The sequence below is a fragment of the Hyaena hyaena genome, unplaced genomic scaffold (assembly GCF_003009895.1).
Source record: "Hyaena hyaena isolate Hyena2069 unplaced genomic scaffold, ASM300989v1 scaffold_2266, whole genome shotgun sequence".
In the NCBI taxonomy this organism is placed as follows: Eukaryota; Metazoa; Chordata; class Mammalia; order Carnivora; family Hyaenidae; genus Hyaena; species Hyaena hyaena.
In genome coordinates this window covers 47,282-68,974 of record NW_024082900.1, presented here as the reverse complement: position 1 = coordinate 68,974, position 21,693 = coordinate 47,282, and the positions used below count along the sequence as shown (strand labels likewise).

The 21,693-nt window shown below is 41.3% G+C and overlaps 1 protein-coding gene across 1 annotated transcript in view; it reads right to left on the bottom strand.

Moving 5' to 3' along the window:
• Positions 1 to 2,157: 2,157 nt before the first annotated feature.
• Positions 2,158 to 21,693, bottom strand: part of ANXA3 (annexin A3) — a gene marked incomplete at its 3' end in the record, with an annotated part of 45,243 nt that continues 25,707 nt past the window's right edge. Inside the window, exons 5-12 of the mRNA XM_039225511.1 lie at positions 20,256 to 20,369; positions 16,024 to 16,114; positions 10,259 to 10,338; positions 7,470 to 7,526; positions 6,985 to 7,078; positions 5,251 to 5,346; positions 4,276 to 4,334; positions 2,158 to 2,280 (exon numbers count right to left, since the gene is read on the bottom strand). Of these exons, the coding sequence (XP_039081442.1) occupies positions 2,158 to 2,280; positions 4,276 to 4,334; positions 5,251 to 5,346; positions 6,985 to 7,078; positions 7,470 to 7,526; positions 10,259 to 10,338; positions 16,024 to 16,114; positions 20,256 to 20,369 (714 nt within the window). The remainder of the gene's footprint in view (positions 2,281 to 4,275; positions 4,335 to 5,250; positions 5,347 to 6,984; positions 7,079 to 7,469; positions 7,527 to 10,258; positions 10,339 to 16,023; positions 16,115 to 20,255; positions 20,370 to 21,693) is intronic.

The window sequence follows — 21,693 nt, the reverse complement described above, 5'->3', positions numbered from 1 at the left end:
CATGGGGGAGAAGAAGGGGGGAAATGGTGGGGGAAAGGGAGAGAGGCAAACCATGAGAGACTCTTGAATGCTGAGAAACAAACTGAGGACTGATGGATGTGGGGGGGAGGGGGGAGGATGGGCATGGAGGAGGGCACTTGTGGGGATGAGCACTGGGTGTTATATGGAAACCAATTTGACACAAAACTATTTGTAAAAAAAATAAAAAAAATTACAAAAAAGAAAAAAGATTTGTTCTTTGGAAGTTTGGTGAAGTTTCGCCAAACCTATGAGTCTATCCAAGCCTGGAATTTTGGGGGAGATAGGTCTTTGACCTTTGGTAAATATGTTTTATATTTATTGATTATTTGAAATAGTGTAATTACGCTCTCTACTTTTTCCCCCCGATCCAACCGTCACATTTCATTTTTTAAAAAATGTACCGTAGGTGATAGAAATGAAAAAACCTTATATAATTTTAAATTACAAACTGAATTCTTTAGCTATGGATTTTTCTTTTCTGTCACGGCAGGCATAGTTTAGATATTTCCTAATATAATAAGCCTCAATTAGCCAGACTACTGTGATAGGGAGAACTAATGGTTAATTTAATTTTCCAGTTTGCTGAGGGTGAACTGAAGGCCTTCTTTATGTTTCAACCTTGTTACTGGCAATCTTTATAAAATGTATGAGTCTACTTTTCTGCCTTAGTAAGTACAATATGGTTAACATTATTAAATCTTCCTGTGTTGATTGAAACTATTGTGATGTGTCAGAATCGATTCAAATAGCTTTGAGTGTGAACTGATGAAATCTGTGCTAAGCCCCAGGCACAGTCGGAGAGCTGCCTTGTTGAATAAGTCCCCGATTTCAACTTCACCATGCCTCTCCTTCTGCAAAGGTTTAGTGTAAAAACAAAAGCTCTGACTAAAAGAAAAAAAGGATTTGTTTTGGTGGATGAATCTAGCTGACTACATGATGTGCAAAGGGAAGTCCGCTGGTAACATTTACCGAGATTACAAATGTATTTACAACTGCCTCAGCAATCCTACTGATGCATGTATCCCTTAGATACACTTGCCACTCATGAAATTGGGTGTGCATATCACAACATTGTTTAATTGCTTATAACAACAAGAAACTGGAAACATCTTTTGATATGGTGGGTGCAAATACATAAACAATGGAGTGATGTGCAGTTGTCAAAAAGAATGAGAAAACTTCCTATAAACTGAAATGAAAAGAGCTCCAGAGTGCAGAACCATGCTCTCTGTATTTTGAGTAAAACAAGAGGAGATTTAACTATGCTGCATGCCTGCAATGAATGGGAAATTGTATGTCAACTATACTTGTTAGAAATAGGAAATTTTAAACATGTATTTTTCTTTACTTCTATTGTCATAAAGAAAAATTGAAGTAAATAAGAATACTACAATATAAAATATAGGTAATTGACTTGCATATAAATTCACAAAAGAAGAACAATTAATTAATGGCCACTAAACCTAAAAGAAAATGTTGAGTGTCTGTTATGTGCCCAGGATTTTGGTGTTGAAAAATAATCTCCTATTTTTAGGAGACATTTTGTTACTAATAGTATTTATTTGTTTGTTCATTCATTCATTTGTTTTTTTATGCTATCACTATTTAAAAATTTTTTTTCAATTCCTCAAATTGTGCACTTTATTTTTCTTTATTTTCTTTAATATAATTTATTGTCAAATTGGCTAACATACAGTGTGTATAGTGTGCTCTTGGTTTTGGGGGTAGATTCCCATGATTCATCGCTTACATACAACACCCAATGCTCATTTAACATTTATTCAGTTTTGAGAGACAGAGAGAGACAGAGAGCATGAATGGGGGAAGGACAGAGGGAGAGGAAGACACAGAATCTGAAGCCAGCTCCAGGCTCTGAGCTTTCAGCACAGAGCCCCGCAGAGGGCTCAAACTCGTGAGCTGTGAGATCATGACCTGAGCCAAAGTTGGATGCTCAACAGACTGAGCCACCCAGGCGCACCTCTATACCATCACTATTTTAAACTCAGAAAACACACTGGTGCATTGACAGGGAGAGAGAAAATTCAGTCACACATCTCTATGTTTACGGAGTATACAGGAAAGAGGATGAGTAGAGAAAGGCAATATGTGTTTTGCTGCTTTCAAGAGGAGACTTACTTTAATTGCTGAATATAGGGAATACCCATAATGCTTCTTAAACTCTGCTCGAATGTCCAAAAGGTCAATTTCTGATCTGGAAACCATTATTCGGTTCAGAGTAAACTCGTCAGTTCCAGCACCCTGTTAAGAAATACAGGTGTCCACAATACAAATCTCACTGGCCACAAAACAACATATAGATCTATATTTATAGAAAATATGCAACAACAGTGTTCTTCTTTACTCATTTGTCATCAAACTTTATCATTCATATATTCATGAAATATTTATTGAGCATGTACTCTATGCCATCACCATGCCAAACGTTGAAAACAGAAATGAGATACCCCTTTTAAGCTTTCAGTTTCGTAAAGGATACAGGCAAGAAAATAGGCCATTACAATATAATCCAACAGATGGGAAATATTGGGTACTGTGGGAGCATATGTAAGGAGGGCCTAAAATAGATCAGGAATTAGGAAAGGCCTGTCTGAGAAACCGATATTTTAGCTGGGGCCTAAATAATCAGCCAGAGGAAGAGAAGGTAAGGCTCATGTGGAGAGGGGAAAAAGATGTTACAAGAGAGGAGACAGCATGCATGAAATGCCACATTCAAGGGTGCATAAATAATGGGGAAGAACAGCAAGTAATGTGTCTGAAAGGCTGGATCCTGTAAACTATGAAATGAAATTCTGACTTTATTCCAGATGTGAAGAACAATTGGAATCTGTTGAACATGATAGTGTTGAGACCAGATCAGATTTGTGTTTCAGAAAATCCCTCTGACAGCTGTGTGAAGGTGAGATTGCAGGGCAAGAGTGTGATGAAGAGAACAGAATGAGACTATGAGCTTTGGGACCCATCCAGGGGTGACTGCGTAACAATCGAAGAACTCATGATGGCCTGACCTAGAATAATGGTGGTAGGAATGGAGAATATGGGTGGATTTAAGAGGTACTTATAAAGGTAGATTGACAAAACTTAAGAGATGTATCATTTGGGGAGAATAAAGGAGGGAGAGAAGTATAAAATTTCTTGCTGAGCAGTTAGACAGATATTGACACTATTCATTTCTTCATTCATTCAACAAACACTTACTGAACATCTATTAGATACCAGACATTGTTCCATGTACTGTGCATATGGTAGTGAACAGCACAGATTATACCTCTATTTGCATGGAGTTTACATTCTAATGGATGGAGATGGACAGTAAAGAAAATTAACATGTTTATGTAAAGAGTAATAAGAATTACATAATGGAGTGTGACTGAATGGAAGCAAATTGATCTGTTTAGTCAGGAAAGGCCTCTCTCAGGAGGTGACCTGAAAGATGAGAAGGAGCCAGCCAGAGGTAGATCTGGAGAAGGTACCTTCCAGGGAGAGAAGGCAACAAACTCCAAGACTCTGATGTGGGAAGATACTTGGCATAGTCAAGGACAGAAGGAAGGCCAAGGTGGCTGAGGCACAGAGGATGGGGTAAATGGTATTAACTTCAGAGAGTAGGGCAAGGCTAGTTCCTGGTGGGGTTATCCATGAGGTGACTAAACACAGGACAGGGAGCACTTCTGGGTGAGGTGAGGGACACAGTGTGTTCATTTTGAACAAAACTTTGAAGGCACATCTGGACCTTTATAGGAAATTTCCAGTAAAGAGACTGAAGTAAGTATCTTCTAATGTGCCAGGCTCAGTGCAAAGGTCTGAGGACAGAAAAAAGCTGGAAAAACACCTGTACTCAGAGACCTCGCCATCTAACAGCAGTAAAGAGACAAGGAAATGCAGGGTTTCTATAGCATGAAAGGCTACTAGCTCAACTTGGTTTATTTTAAGAAAGGCAGCCTCAGAGGCCCCTGGATCTAATGGGTCAGGCTTGAGGCTTGGTGCTTTAAAACAACTTTTACTGCCTGCAGTTACTGTGAAGTGGGGGAAATGATTTAGTCAACACATCACTGTACCTATCTCTCTAATGATTAGGAAACTCTCTATCTACCTGTGAGACAAATTAGTAGACAATTTAGCTACCAAAGAGAACTCATCAAAGGAGAAAAGACACATGAAATTCCATCAATATTATGCGATATTTTTTATATTCTCCTTGAGGGAGAATAAGAATGTATATGAAATTTCCAGACCAACCTTTAAAGCTTGATGTAGTCTTTCGGCTAAAAAGGCAGGCATGTTTCTGGCACAATGGACTGTTATAAAAAGCAAAGTAATTTTCAGTTTCATTTAATGGAAATTGAGTTAATCTATGGTAATATGTTTTTTAAAAAGATTCTTTGAGTAACCATACCACTCTACCCCCGCATCACCACTGGCTTTTATTTGGAATGAAGAGGTGAATGCTTCACCTGAATTTCAAAGGCTTATCACATCATATTTGCATAGAGCTCTCATACAGTAATTGTCTTTACTCATGGGGAAAATAAAATTACCTGCCAAAGAAACTCCCACAGCAGCTGACTCATCTCCAGGTCCCAGACACACCAACACCTACGCTTACATCGATAACTCCCTAGGCTGTACCGTTGCTCTGTTTCTAGCATCTTTGACTGCTGATAAATAACTTGGGTCTGAAGACTGCAGAGACCTCATTGAGAAGACCCATCCACTTATATAACAGTGTTGTGTGTCTGCTTGTTAATTCACATATCTCTAGGAACAGATTTGGCCTGTGACTGACTTTTTGTTCGATACTCCCTGTTAGCATGGCCAAGAGAGAGACCTATCGCTCTGACCTGGGCTCAGCTTTGGGAAGACATTGATATATTCCCAAAATAACCAAATATGATGAATTGCTAAATTGGCTTAGGTGCTCAGTCTTTCAACAAGCCTCAATAAAAATGGAAATAGAAATGTAATATTTTCTTCTTTCAGGGAGTTTACAAACCAAGTGTGGTGACAAACCAATACAAAGTTAAACGGCAAAATAAACCCTAAAAAGATAACTGCTTCATGCATCTGTTGAGCATATTTTGTGCCCCATGGACTGTGCTAGGGGGTATGGGAGCATAAAAATGGAGCAGTCAGGATTCTTATAGGAAAGGAGCTAATCACATCAATTTAAAACAAGTGCAAAGTAACTCAGTTTATAAACACTCAAGGGCTTACCTATGGCCAGCAGTAAGTCTTCAAAATGCCCAGACAATTCTCCTTTTATGCTGTCCTCAATGTCCTTCTGGCTAATATTTCTATATTCATCAAAAGCTAGAAAGCAGCACCACAAGAATATTTAAAGCATCCCAGCTGACCACTCTCGAATATATTCCAGTTTATTTGATATGCAGCAAATCAAGTTGTTAAATGTCAAACTCAAAAAACTCCTTCTTCAAACCATCAACATTTGAACATGGAATTTTTCGTTTCTTTTTAAAAAATCATATGCAATAAAACCTAAACTTGATAGCCATTTTCTTCAATGATCTCTTTCTCTCTTTTTCCCTCCCCCTTCCCAGGCTGATGGAATTTAAGATCATCTGAAAAGTTAAATAAAAAAATCATTTATTTAGGGGCACCTGGGTGGCTCAGTCAGGTAAGCGTCTGACTTCAGCTCAGGTCATGATCTCATGGTTCGTGAGGTCAAGCAAGCCCTGCACTGGGCTCTGTGCTGACAGCTCAGAGCCTGGAGCCTGCTTCCGATTCTGTGTCTCTGTCTCTCTCTGCCCCTCCCCCCATTCATTCTCTGTTTCTCTCTCTCTCAAAAATAAATAAACATTAAAAAAATTTTTTTTAAATTATCTAGTGCAGTGGGCTACATTTAAATTATAGCAGCACCTGGAAACAACAGTGTGGTCATTAGTCAAATTATGTTTTATCTGCTAATGAAATCTTCATTATGAAGATTTCTTTCTGCTGAGTAAGTCATTCTCAAAGGCAGCATGGCCTACTCACACTTACCAGAAGGCATTCAAATTTCCTGACTGGTTTTTGCCCCAAAACAAAACCCACACATATGTCCCTAAGTATGTAGGCATACTTTGTAAGCCAAGTAAATTTTGAAAAAAAATTTTGGAGAGAAATCTAGGATTGTTTGGTTTTTATGTTTCAAATAAAGATATTAATAAAGCAACTATAATATATAATATTACCATTATTTTATAAAGTAAGTGAAATTTTAATGCCAAAATTAAGGAAGGGCAATCTCAGAATTAAAAAGTCATGGTAATATCCTTATTTTCCTCATTTTTGCATGAACTCAACATAAGCCTAGTCGCGCATTGTGGTTGCTCTATCAACTGGCCCCTGGGAGCCACACTCAGATGTTCACAGCAAGTGGAGTTTTGGGCTTCTGGGTGCTTCCAGATGGTTCAGGGAGATACATGAATGAGGAGGTGGGAGCTTAGCAGTTCCATGTAATACTTGGTCTAACCAAAAGAACTCTGCCCCCCTTTCTTCAATTTGCCTTATATCAGAAAGCTGAATATTCATCCTTATTAATGCATTAAGATACCCTCACCCACAATGCCTGGGTTTTCTGGAAAGTGGCTAACTAGGAAAGTGACTAACTGGGTTGGAAACATTGCCTCAGCTTCCTGACTACCACTAGAATACTCCTCTCTCCTCTCACCCCAGAGGGCTCCCCCTTTTCTTCTCTTTGCTGTCCTCTCCCATCTGTTACCTGTCACTCAGTAGGTAATGTACTCAGCCTCGAGGGGAAGATGAAAGTAGTGTCAGTTCTGCCTTGAGTTGGCGCACAGCCCCCCCATGTTTTTTCCTGAAGTGCTTATACATGCAAATGGAATAGACTGCTATTTTTAGCTTCATTTTCCATAATTTTGTATATTAAGCCCCAAAACATTTGCAAATACAACACAAAGCAAAAAGGATTGTAATGTGAGTGCGTACTCAGTTTCAGCTGAGGAAAACTCCTTAAACACAGGATCTCGGTGAATTTATCTTCATCTGTGCCCCATCTATTCTCCCCAGCATTGTAGAGAATCTGTTGGATACGAAGGAAGACTTAGAATGTTATTATGGACACAATCTCTCCCTCTGTCTCTCTCTGTGTGTCTCTGTCTCGCTCCCCTGTTCAGAGGGTGTGGAATGAAAAGAGGAGGTCCTTGGTTGTAGAGGTCAGGGAGATAAATCTCTTGTCCAAGTCTCTCACCATTTCATTGTTAGCAAACTAGGAATCTAAGAGGGTGGCTGGAGCCTGAAGAATAATACCCACCACTGGGGAAGGCAGAGGGCTACAGCGGGTGATGCCCAGCTTTCAGGCTTTTCCTTCAGACAGGCCAGGAGAGGACAGCCTCCGGTGGTGCCACACAAATGAAAAGGCAGTCAAGGGGGAGAATGGTTACAGGAGATGTTTTCTTTGCTCTATTACTGACCTGGGCATCCTTTTTGGCCAGCTGCTCATCCACTTTTAGGCTTTCATCTCTTCTGCCCTAAACAGGAAAGATGCAAACAAAAGTAATCCTCTTAAATAAAGAAGGTTCTAACACTCAGTATTCCAATCAGCAGGATTTTTTAGAGGTTTTTTTCTCCAGCAGAGGCCACGAAGCACAGAGGAATCAGGCACTTAGGGCTCCTGTTCTGGCTCTGCTACTCATCAGCCATGAAATTTGTAGCAAATCACACAATTTTCTGAATTGGCATAAGGCATGAAAGACACTTAGCATTTTACTAAGTGTAAGAAGCCAGTTTGAAGAGGCAACATACTATATTGTTCCCACCATTGTTATTTTGCCTGGAAAAGGCAAAATAACAGAGACAGTAAAAAAAAAAAACACCAGTGTTTGCCAGGGGTTTGAAGGGAGAAAGAGAAGGATGAAGAGCTGGAGAGCATGAATTTTAGGGCAGTGAAACTATTCTGGGTGATACTGTAACAGTAGATACATGACATCATACATTTGTCCAAACCCATGAGTGAATCCTAATGTCCACCATGGACTCTGGTTAATAATAATGTAGCAGTGGTGATTCACCAACTATAATATACCACACTCATGCAAGATATTAATAGAGGGACCTGTGAGGGGCATAAGGGAACTCTCTGTACTTTCTGGTCCATTTTTCCAGAAGTCTAAAACTGCTCTGAAAGGTAAAGTCTGTTAAAAAGACAAAACCCTTCAAGGTTCCCACCACCTCCAGCACTGAGAGTTCTGGGGCTAAGTGTGTGTGTGCGCGCTCATGCACAGAAGCTCAGCACACTACAGAAAGGCGGGAAAAGGGATAGGAAAAAGAGGATTGCCAGAATTATTTTGAAATGTTTAGGTGAATGAAATGTTTGGCCATAATATTTTTAATGTTTTTTTTGTTTTTTTTTTTTTATTTCTAGGAGAGAGAGAGAGACAGCGTGAGCAGGGGAGGGTCAGAGAGAGAGGGAGTCACAGACTGAAACAGGCTCTAGGCTCTGAGCTGGGAGTCAGCACAGAGCCCGACGCGGGGCTCGAACCCACGAACCGCGAGATCATGACCCAAGCGAAAGTCGGTCGCTTAACCGACTAAGCCACCCAGGCGCCCCTGGCCATAATATTTTTAAAAGGCATTTATTCCCATTCTCAAACATGAGTTCCTTGTGTGCTTGTGTGATTTCCACATGGTTTCTTTTATTTTCCTCTTCAGTGCTGCTGCCACTCCACTCTTAGTTTGTCTTTTTGTTCGGTTTCATTGTACACTCTGCTCCAGGGCGCCTGGGTGGCTTAACTGGTTGAGTTTCTGACTCTTGATTTCTGCTCAGGTCATGATCTCACAGTCCATAAGTTCAAGCCCTGCATCAGGCTCTGCACTGACAGTGTGGATCCTGCTTGAGGTTCTTTCTCTCTCTCTCCCTCTGCCCTCCCACCCCTCGCTCTTTCTCTCTCAACATAAATAAATAAACTTAAAAAAAAGAAAAGAAAAATGCTGACTACCAATGGTACTACAAATAATAAGCCACTGTCACCTTGTCTCAATCACTTTTTATGTGCTATGGACTTCACACACAGGTGTGCTCTCTCTTAATCTTCACAACGCCCCCTGAGGCTAGGTACTATTATCATTTTAATTTTACAGATGTGAAAACAGAAGTTTTAAGGCTTAAAGTAACTTGTCCAAATAAAGCTAGGCAGCCGAGGAGTTTGAGAGGCCAGGGCAGTATGATTCTAAACACCTGGCCTGAAGTCCTACTCTACACTGCTTCCTGTGGAGGTTGTGTGCTCCTGTGTGTGCACAAACGCATGTGCGCTCTTGCACACAAACCTGTGTGAGTGTGTGTTTGCAGCAATGCCTCATCAGTTGGCTTTGTCGGTTCGACCTTTAAGGTTTACACCATTTAAAATAACTGAAACCATAATTAGGATAAATTTTCTTGTGGCGTAATGCCTCACTTTGACAAGTACTATTTCTACCCTCAGGCTGAGCCCAGCGTTGGGACTTTTCTCACACGTTAAGAGCTGTGTAAATCCGCCGAAAGAGGCCAGTGAGATATGGCTTAAATCACCTCCTCTCTTGTACACATATGTGGTTATATTTCACCCTTGACCTTACCACCTTTATTGTAAAGTCATGAGCCTCTTAAGAAGAGAGAGCTAGATGTGGCCTCATTTGGTCACATGCTGATGAATGGTTTAGCAACTCTTCCAAAGGTGGCAATGATAAAGTTTCAGCACGTCTTGTTTTTGTTTGTTTTTGTTTTCTCAAGTCTTTTTTTTAAAGATGTTTTTAAAAATCTTTTTTTTTTTAAATTTTTGAGAGAGAGGGAGAGACAAAGTGCAAGCAGGGGAGGGGGAGAGACAGAGAAAGACAGAATCTGGAGCAGGCTCCAGGCTCTGAGCTGTCAGAATAGAGCCCGATGCAGGGCTGGGACCCGATGCAGGGTTAAGCTGAAGTCAGACGCTTAACCAAAAGAGCCACCTAGGTGCCCCGTCACAAGTCTTTTTTTTTTTTTTTTTTAATCCAGAGACTGATATACCCATTTCTGAAGCAAATTTTTCTGTATCTTGCTTCTTACTTAATTTAAATACTAACAAAAGAAATATATATTCTTTGGAGTCCAGAAATGAAAATGTAAAAGGAATGTATTATTTCCCAAGGAGAATTGCAATCTTATTGTCTCAGTTTGGTTATTTTTAAACTCCCTAAAAATTATCATTGAGCATGCAGCTTACCGGGCAGTTAAGAAAAAATCAAAACTTACATCTGCCAAAGTCAATAGAGCTTTCCGGAAATCACCAGATGTTTCAGAACTAATGTCATCTCCAAGACTCTTCTTATATACTGAAACCAAAGAAGAATACATTAAGCCTTGACAAACTGAAAACCATTATTACAAAACAAAGAAAAGCTTGAATGTCAACATTGGTAAGGAGTGAGTACCTGGTAAAATAAATCTTACCTCTTTTTTTTTTTTAACTTCCCGGTTTCTTCTGATATTGATATGTTCTTCTCATAACTATTATCGTAGTGTGTGTGGTGGTAGATGCATAAGAACAGAAAGAATTGCCCTTGTGGGTCAAATCATGATCCAGCTCATCTTTTAGCTGGGTACAGCTCGAGGACTAAGTCCTCAGCAATGAAATGTAGGCACACACATGTGACATTGCTGGGAGATCTCCTTCAGGGATGGCTCATGCCATTCCTTTATCATACTGCCTGGAAGGTAGACTGACACCCAGAAGTCAGGCAACCATCTTGGACTCTGAAGAGAAGACTCCGCCTTAGCAACAGCACGAAAAGAAGCAAGAAGGGGCCTGGGTTCCTGAAACTGCGGGGAGCTATACTGCCAGTGCTAGCATTACCTGTCTCCAACCTCTTCTCTCTAGGAGAGAAATACATTTTTATCTTACCTGAGCCACTGTTATTTTTTCATTTTATTGAACCTAGCCTTAATTGTAATGTATATACCTAGACTATATTATTTGACACCTCTCAAAAGTGAGAAAATCTCCCTAAAATATACCAATTCCCCATGATGATTGCCAGTTGTGTATTCACATATTTCAGGACTAATTGTAGGCACTCTTGCATAGCCTGTGATGTGCAATGTCCATTGACTTTACACCTCTTTTTTGCTCCAGCCACAAGGTAGTGGTTCACTGGCAGCTGCCACATACCTGAACATCGCTGACACCAGGTAGGTTTTTGAACTCTGCTTGCATCACTCTCAAGAACTCTCTGGTCATATGACTGTATGTCCTTTTAAATCAACAAAAGATGATACTAGCAGGTGAGGTGAGATTATTTAATAGCAAGAACTGTGTTGAAATAGACACTTTTCTAGCATGATTTTAGCATGACTTTCTTTTTTTTTAAACAAAATCTATAATTTTTCAAAGCAATTCAAATAAGCAAAATCCATTAGGAATGTAAGTTATTTATCTAAATAATAACACTCAATAGGCATCATTTTATCTAACAGTTGTGATATTGTTTTATCTATCCTTCATTCTAATGGCAAAACAATTTTTTATTTTAAAAATATCCAGTCAAAGAATAAAGCTCTTGCTTGTTAAAATTTGGGGGAAGTATAATTTCTAATTTTAGAATTCTCTAATGATATTTTAAAGTTATCTCATTAAGCCTCGCCATGCCTCCCTTACCCCAGATACTTTTCAGGAAATTAGACCAAAAAAATGAAAATTGACAACTATTTTACACATTTTGAGCACAGTAGAGTATAGAAAAACAAACACAATGACTTGATAGTGCAGGAGCCTAAGTCAGAACTTAGGGTTCTTGATCCATGATTCAATATTCTGTCATATACCATTAACCTAAAAATACTAGAGGGGCACCTGGGTGGTTCAGTCAATTAAGTGTCCAACTCTTCATTTTGGCTCAGGTCATGTTCTCCTGGTTTGTGAGACAGAGCCCCATGTCGTGCTCTGTGCTGACAGTGTGGAGCCAGCTTGGAACTCTTGCTCTCCCTTTCTCTTTGTCCTCCTCCCACTTGTACTCTCTCTCTCCCTCTCAAAATAAATAAACATTAAAAAAAGATAAAACGGTAGAAAAAGTTCAGAATTCATCTCTGTATTTAGACTCTATCATGTCATTGTACTGGATGAGCCACACGAGACACCTGGTCCTACTATGAAAGCCAAGACGGTAGCCAACTTTAATGAATGTCGTATGCATGAGCCACCATTTCACATCATATGACACTGTCACTCTTGCTACAACTGACTGCCATAGGATTGGCATCTGACTATAGGTGGCCAGCAGCCTAAGAGGTTGGGAGAACGTTGCCCCAGATAATGTTCTCTATTAGATGGTGCTTTCCTGAGCCCGCTGAATCTTCTCTTAAGGAGTGAGCTGTACAGAAAAAGAGTCAAAGACAGTATAGTAACAAAGAAGTGGAAAGACCCTAAGGAATAAGGCACAAAACAGAAGCCAAGAAAAACCATAAACCATGGGGGCAAATAAAAGCCTAAGCAGACAAACACCTTGTGGTAAGGGGAGAGAAGTTACTTGGTGCTGTCAAGAACAGAAGCAGAAAGGGAGAGGAAGGAGTGATTGAAACAGAAATATTAGCACAGGAAGCAATGGATGCTTGGTGTTGAGGGTGGGACAAGATGGCCAAGTTCCCAGGGTAGTGCTGTGTCCTGAATCTCTGTACAGCTTGTCTACACATGATTAAGACTGTTTCCTTCTTTTACTTCTTACATATCATTAACCCCTATTAATTAAGGTAACCTAGATGCTGTTCCATTCCTTATAGCTTTAGAGAGCTTATCTCACATAGATCTAGGGGCCTCTGATAACTTTGAACTATTACCACAATTTATATCTTCAAAACAAGTCCTAAATGCTAGAACTTTCACTTGGCTCTTAAGATGACAATCTTAATCTTGAGGATATTCATTCAATGCAAATTGGAATTTATTCCCCTCTGTTCTGGACATTGGAGCTACAGCAGTGAACAAAACCAGACAAAGTTCCTGCCTTCATAGAGCTTATGTCTTAGGGTTATTTGTACAAAGACGCTGGACCCCAGAGATCCATCAAGCAGCAGGTCAACTCATGGAGCAGTAACTCTTCTACCAAATACCAGGAAGTAACAAGTCACCTTGGGATACAGCCTCTGGCTCTGATGATTTTTTTATATGCAAATCTCAATGAACTGAGAGAATCAAATATTTTCAATACCTATCATGTACCTGTTTGTGGCTATTATTAAGCAATTCATCTACTCCAAATTCAGCCTTCTATACCTTGCTTTGCAGAGCTGGGATTGGGGTGCTGCAAATGACACTTGTCTTGTGTCCCCCTTTCCCCTGCCCCAGCTCCCTGTTATGTCCACCACCAGGGAAGGGGTCAGGTAGAGGGAGACTGGAAGTCCAGCAAGAGCAGAACAGGCTAGCTGTTTGCTACTCACATGAGTGCAAACCAGTGAGGGTCTTTCATTCGGGCAGTAGCAGGTGGCTCCAGAACGAGTACCTAGTTCTAGTGCCTCTAGAACGAGTCACATAGCATGGGGTGTCAGCTCTGGCCAGATGCAGCCCTTTTGCAGAGACTGGAACTCTAGTTCCTTAAATCTCTCCTGTGAGCCCCTGAGGCATCAGCACTGGCCAGGAGGTACTCCTCTGAGGTTCTAGTTTCTGAAAACTCCACCTTCTTTCCTTTGTTGTTCTAGGTTTGTTTCTACCTCTGTGCCATCCCTGTGTTCCCGTTTAGCTTTTTCAGTCCTTCAAAAAACACCTTTAAAGAGTTCTCTATGTTAAATTCTGCTAAAATGCCTCATACTGCTTGTTTTTATGGAGCCCTTATGAGCACATGAATAAAATAGTCATTTACCTACCATTGAGCTGAATGAAGGTATTTACGTGCTAATGAGAATTTCTCAAAGTAACCTATCTGACGCCATTTAGGAGCCAGGATATCCCTCCTCTGGACTTGTACTGCAGAACCTCCCTGATACAGAAACCTACAAACTGTGGCTCCCTCGGGGTACTTTGGCAGGGCTACGGGGGGCTATTGTATAATGCAGAAGTTGGGCTGGTCTCTGTTCTGGTTTCTAAGAGGTAACCTCTAAATCCTTGGAATTTCCCAAATAATAGGAATGTCTGTTATTCGTGGCAGGAACCATGAACCTGAGCTGAATTTATGCTACCAAGACAACTGGGGGTAGGGGTGGGGGGCGGGGGTGCTATTCCCGTCAGAAAGACCAGCCACACAATTAGAAGGGTTTGGGCTTTGAGCCACGTGATATCAGCCTGGGGACTGGAGACGAAGTTCAGTCATGTGGCCAGTTATGCAATCAGTCATGCCTATGTAATGAATCCTTAATAAAATTTGGATACCAAAGATCCTAGGAGTTTCCCAGGTTGGTGATTATATATCCATGTGCCGGGAAGGAGGTGCAACCTGAGAACATGGAAGCTTTACATCTGGGACCCTCTCAGACCTCTCCTCTGAATGTTTTCATTTGCCTGGTCCTCATTTCTAGTCTTTCAAGTAGAACTAGAAGTATAGCTCACCTGTGAACAACATGGGAGTGAGCTGCACAGTCTACCTGTATGTGAGTGTTTTCAACAAACGCAGTAAAATTTTGTAAATGTACTTTCTCTTCCTTATGATTTTCTTTTTTGTTTGTTTAAATGTTTATTCATTTTTGAAAGGGGGGAGAGAGAGAGAAAGAGAGAGAGAATGCAAGAACATGAGCAGGGGAGGGGCAGAGAGAGGGGACAGAGGACCTGAGGCTGGCTCTGTGCTGACAGCAGAGAGCCCAATGCGGGGCTCAAACTCATGAACCAGAGATCATGACCTGAGACAAATTCGGATGCTCAACCCCCTGAGCTACCCAATGCCCCTCCTTGTGATTTTCTAAAAACCATTTTTTAAAATCTCCAGCTTACTTTATTATAAGATCACAGTATATAATACATATAGCATATAATGTATGTGTTAATTGACTGTTTATGTTACCCGTAAGGTTTCTGGTCAACAGCAGGCTATTAGTAGTTAAGTTTTGGGGAGTTAGAAGTTCTACATGGATTTTGAACTGTGCAAGGGGTGGGGCCCCTCCCCTCGTGTTGTTCAGAGGTTGACTGTATAGTGCTTTCTTAAGTTCCATGGGTCATTCTAGTGAGCTATTGAACCTGAGGAAGTAGTGAGAGCCCCTGAATTTGTAGCCATTTGGTCAGAAGGGCATGTGGCCTGGGAGCGTCGAGCTTGTGGCTGGCATCTGAAGTGAGGGTAGCCCTGTGGGGACTGTGCTTTAACTTGTGTAGTCATGCTAACCCCGGGTAGTCCACGTCAGAATTACACTACAGGGACTCTCTAATTTGTACACAGCTAACAGACTATTAGGACTTTAGCTAATTATACTGAATCTACATGCTCAACACTTTCTCTAAACGGTTTATCTCATTTTCTACACCAAAAATCATGAGGCTAATCTGAGCGGTTTTTAACATGTAATATTAATATACAATGATTTGAATCTCTTACGCTGATGAACATAGCTGATTCAGTAAGCAGTGATTGCCAAGGGCAAAATCCACTATTGCTGCAATGTTATAAATGTGAAGTGTCAATGCCATTCTTATGCAGCAGTATCTGGCTTGGGTCACATTCAAAATTTCTCTGAAAATCCACAGACCTTAGCTCATTTTAGAATGCATCCTCCTGGGGAGCCTGGGTGGCTCAGTCGGTTGATTGTCCGACTTCAGCTCAGGCTATGATCTCACAGTTCGTGGGTTTAAGCCCTGTGCTGTGCTGACAGCTTGGAGCCTGGAGCCTACTTCGCATTCTGTGTCTCCCTCTCTCTCTGCCCCTCCCCTGCTCATGCTGTCTCTCTCAAATATAAATAAACATTTAAAAAAATTTAGAATGTATCCTCCTTTTTAATGTCTTGCCTTCCCAAAATGCCTTGCGAAGAAGAGCGTGATGAGTTTCTGGGAAAAGCAACAATGGCTCATATGTGTGTGGACAGTGGTAAAAGTAAGCAGAAAAGAAGACCACCTGTGTAGTAGGCTTGAGAGATCTCCTTCATCTGCCTGCTTGTTCTGGTGGTTAAGATTTCAATCAATGCATGCTCACTTGTTCCAGCACCCTAAAAAGGAAAAAGTAACCTATTTTTAGAAGACCTAAAAAGCTTTATTTCATGCATTTCAGGCTTGATATCTTGTTTTATACAGACGAAAAGAAGTTTTAGTAAATCCACATTAGGTTGTATATTGCTATAGTTTTCTAATTTTTCCACATATTTTAGTACAAAAATAAAACAAATCATCTAAACGGACACCATAGTTTTCAAGAAAATGTCCTACTCTAGTGTAAAAAATCAATTGAATAATTGTAGGAAGAAACAGTACAAAGGGAAAAGCCTATGCCATTCAAGATCAGAAGTGAGCATGTGAACACACCATGATGTTTATTAAGGGCTTGGCAATTCTTTTGAATGAGTTCATCCTTTTACCAATGCACTAGGTTGGTGTCATCTTCATACAGGGAGATTTTTAAAGCCTTAATAATGTATGTCATGGGCCTAGTTGACTTGGGGACTAGTTACCATGAGCCTTGGTTTATACGGAGGTCACCGAATCATTCTGTGACTCCAAGAAAAGCCATTTATACTAGCACTTGATCAAATAAGGTTGATGCAGCTTCTGAACAGAGACTGAATTCGGTCCCTCTGTGGCAGAAATTCCTAGTTGCCCTCAACAACTCTCCTTTTTAATTAATTAACTAATTCATTAATATAAAAAACAGAGTATTTTTTAGATCAGTTTTAGGTTGATGGCAAAACTGAATGGATCCATCTCTTTTACTTTCCTTGCTTAAAATAAAACCCTCACTTTTGGGGCTCCTGGGTGGCTCAGTCGGTTAAGCGTCCAACTTAGGCTCAGGTCATGATCTCATGGTTCGTGGGTTCGAGCCCTGCATCAGGCTCTGTGCTGACAACTAGCTCAGAGCCTGGAGCCTGTCTTGGATTCTCTGTCTCCCTCTCTCTCTGACCCTCCCCTGTTCACGCTATCTCCCTCTCTCTCAGAAATAAATAAAACATTTTTTAAAAAGTTTAAGAAAATAAATAAAACAAAATTCTCACGTTTAATTTAGGTTTACCCAAATAGATAGGATATTATTCAGCCTCCCTTAAAGCTAGGTTTATTCATATGACTAAATTATGATCAGTAGAGTATATATAAATACCACATACAATTTCTGAGAATTTCTTTAAGGAGAGAGAGGGAATGAACCCTTCTTTGTCTCTTACTCTTTTTAGCTGACTGGGACAAAGACTTAATGCCTGGATTTTGAGTTGCCATCTTTAGCCAAAAAGTGAAATCTACAGGCTGAAGATGGACAGGCCTCAAGATAGAAGTAGCCTGAGTGTCTGATAATGGTAGCACCATGACACCCAGCTCTGGACTGCTTACTTAGGATTTTTTTGCATAAGAAAGAAATGTTTTGAATCTTTGTTGGTGAACCTAATCCTTATTATTACACCTGTTAAACTGTCCCTCATGTGGCAGCCATAGAAATGCACCGCTCAGATTTCATTTTAAGAGAGTCTGCTGCAAAGAGCGTAGTTGGTTGATAGCCGCCAACTGCCATAGCTCTGGATCTGCCACACGGTTCACAAAGAGGCCATCCTCCCTCAAGCTGCTCTCAGCGAGTGACTGCACATGGAAGGGGTATTGGAGCTGGGCCATTTTTGCCCTGTGCAGGACTTCTCCAAAGGGCAGTGTTTGCTCTGCAGCTCCCTGTCGGCCTGCCACAGCTTTCTCAGAGCTGCCCTGTGCACAGAGGCTCCTCCTATCTGAGCTTACTTCTCTCCCTCTGTCATGTGTATAGGCCCTGTATGGCCATCTGAAGCTTCAACCAACGTACCCTGCTCTGCCTCTTTGTCTTTCTTAAGATTTCCTCCCTAGGTGGGTGGGCAGGGAGCCTGGGTGGCTCAGTCAGTTAAGAAACCGACTTTGGCTCAGTCGTGATCCCGCAGTTTGTGAGTTCAAGCCCCACGTCGGGCTCTGTGCTGACAGCTCAGAGCCTGGAGCCTGCTTCAGATTCTGTGTCTCCGTCCCTTTCTGCCCCTCCCCCACTCATGTTCTGTCTCTCTGTCTCTCAAAAAATTAATAAAATGAATAAAAGTTAAAAATAAATGTTAAAAAAAAAAAAGATTTCCTCCAGGAAATCTCTTGTGTGTCTCATCCCATCTTGCCATATGCTTCTTGGGTGCCCATATCTCTTCCACAGAAAAGAATCTCCCATCTCTGATAAGGAGGCAGAATACAGGTTATGCCTCAGATCTAGCCTCCTTCCTTCCCCTCCTTCCTATCAACAAATGTATTGAGCACCTACTTCATTTCAGAAGATGCAGACCAAAACTGATGAGATTTCCTGTTATGACAGAGATTTGCCTTTTGATTGGATGGAAAAAAACAATAAACAAGTGAAAAAAAATAAATGAGATAATTTTAGATAGTAATAGGTGCAATTAAGAGAATAAAATTGAGTGAACTGATAGAAAATATATGGAGGGGAACATTCCAGATGGAAAGAACGTCATGTATAAAGACCTCAAGGTGGGGATAAGCCTAGAATGTTCAAGCATCAGAGAGAAGTCTGGTTTAGCTGTAGCACTGAATCAGGGAAAAGGGAGGGGAGAGTGTGATGGGAAGTTTTATGGACCTTTATCAACTTGGCCAGGCTACAGTCCTCAGTTACTCAATCCAACACAAATCTAGGTTTGCTGTGAAGGTATTTTCTAGATATAACTAAAGTCCATTATTGAGAGCCCTGGTTTAAAAAAAAATTTTTTAATGTTTTATTTATTTCTGAGAGAGAGGGAGAGAGGCAGCGTGAGCAGGGGAGGGTCAGAGAGAGAGGGAGACACAGAATCCAAAGCAGGCTCCAGGCTCTGAGCTGCCAGCACAGAGCCCAATGTGGGGCTCAAACTCAAGAACCATGAGATCATGACCTGAACTAAAGTTGGATGCTCAACTGACTGAGCCACCCAGGTGCCGCCATTATTGAATGTCCTTAAGTAAGGGAGAGCACCTTAGATATTTCAGGTGGACCCAATTTAGTCAGTTGAAAAGCTTTCAGTGCAGAGGTGAGGCTTCTCTGAAGAAGAAATTCCATCTGTGGGACACAGCTCCAGCTTGTGCTGAGACTTCCAGCCTGCCCTACAGATTTTGGATCTGCCCAGCCAGGTCCATGATTATGTAACCAATTCCTTGCAATAAATCTCACAATATGTATCTCCTTCCTACTGCTTCTGCTTCTCTGGGAAACCTTGATCAGTACAGATAGAATTTTTAATAAGTCACAGAGATAGACAGGAGCCAGATTGTGATAGGTGATGATGGCCATGGTAAGAAGTTTGGATTTTAAGTATTCAAAGCCATTGGAGATTTATGCAGGTGAATAGTATAATGGGATTCTAAAATTGACTTCATAAAAGTAACTTTGGCTATTCTGTGGTGAATGGATTTCAGGGGAGCCAAAAATAAGAGGCAAAGGGACCAATTAGGAAGCTATTGATATGGTCCAGTCAAAAGATGGTGGTTGGTAGTTGAACTAGAATGGTAGCAATGGATTCTGAGAGACTTACACACATTTCTTTTTTTTTTTTTTTTTTGAGAGAGAGTGCACATGTGTACAGGAGCACACCAGGAAGCATGTGAGTGGGGGAGGGGTGGAGAGAGGAGAAAGAGAATCCCGAGCAGGCTCTGCACTGTCAGAGCAGAGCCTGTCGTGGGGTTTGAACTCCTGAACCACGACATCATGATCTGAGCTGAAACCAAGAGTTTCACCAACGGAGCCACCCAGGTGCACTGAACATACTTCTGATAGATGGACTTGCAGACAGATTTTGGGAGCTTTGAAGAGTGAGTGAAAGCAAGGGATCAAAGATTCTTCAGGGTTTCTGACCTAAGCAATGGGATTGATGATGGTGCCATTTACTCTGAATGACAACAAAGTAGAGAATTTGACTCTTGGGGTCAAAACTAATGGAAACAGAATTAGGATATGAGAGTATCCTTTCAGCCCAGGAACATGTGGGCTCGAGGTTCCACAACCGCTCCCCATTTCAGGACTGTTCTACCACTCGGATAGTACAGCATCAAAATGACATCCCATCTGTCCTACTTACACCCATATCTCAAGTGTGCACTGGAAGAAAGTCATTACTGTTGATGACATAGACAAATCTCAGGTGGAAACGGCTCAGACTGGGCTCATACCTTCATGGATTTCTTCAGTTGCTTCGCATCAAACATGGCTGGAGGAGTCACAAGGGCCACCATGAGCTCCTTAAAGTGGCCAGAGAGATCACCCTTCAAGTCATCTTTCAGCTCCTGAAATGAAGAAACCAAAGAGCAAAGTGTGAAATACTTTTCCTTTCTCTTTCTTTAAAGTCACCTAGTGAAAGATAAACATATGTATCGATTCAAATAAAAACATGCCAATTCACAGGGAATAAAAAGAAATGGTGAACTATTTCTAAGGATATTAATCTGCATTTTGTGACCACTTCCAACGTGTTCTGTTTTATAGGTTTTCTGAAGGAAAGCCAATGGAAGGGGTTACATGAGTGCCACTGATAGGAACTGGGTAGCAAAATGCATTTCCCAGGTCCAAGATGCTCTCAATACTTGGGTTGGGGCGGGGGGAAGAAGAGGAAGAACAGGAGCCCTGTAATTCACACCCAGCTTCATGGTAGTTGTTCGATTCCTGCCTCGTTTCTCAGTGACCGCTAAAGAACCCTGGAGAGAAAAGGGAACAGAGGACAGTGGCTGGTCACTTGCTTCTGCTTAGAGTGTGGAACCATGAGCCATCAAAAGCAGTTTCCTGGCAACGGCAGGGAAAACCCTAACTGTGATGGGGCACCTGTTAGTATTGTTCCTTGGCACTGTTTTCACGCATTACATAAGTACAGTTCATCTCCCCTGCTTGAAGGCAGGTAATGGTTTGAATGTTCAATATTCCAAGGAGTGTTATTGAATTATTTTCTTGCTCTTGATTATTTCCACCTCCGAGACAGAGGCTGGCAGCCTCCCAGACTGCTATGACAATGTGGATACAGACCACCATCTACCATGCCACTGAGGGTCCCCGTGGGGGACCAGCTAAACAAATGGGAGGGAGCCAAGTGTCACTAGCTCTGCTTTAATTGCCACAGGGAGTTTCCTCTCTAAATGCTAAACTCTATTGCCATCTGTCCTCAACCCAGGACTTTCCAACTGAATCTTACTTCACATGCTCTCATTCTATACAACTGTGAAAAACCGGTCACCCTTCACCTCCATCCTTCCTTCCTCCATATTTTGGAAATCCTGAAAGGCCAATGGATCATTCATGTTCCCTCTACATTGAGCGTTTTGCCTTTTCGAGAAGACTGGCAACTCATTAAATTTGACAGATGTTTACTTGGCACCTGCTCTGTGGTAGGCTTTTATTTATTTAAAAAAAAAATTTACTGTTTATTTATCTTTGAGAGAGAGAGCGAGCACTAACAGGGGAGGGTCAGAGAGAGAAGAAGACACAGAATCTAAAGCAGGCTCTAGGCCCTGAGCTGTCAGCACTGAGCCCAACACGGGACTCGAACCCACAAACTGAGATCATGACCTGAGCTGAAGTCGGACAACCAACTGAGCCACCCAGGTGCCCCTGTGGTAGGCT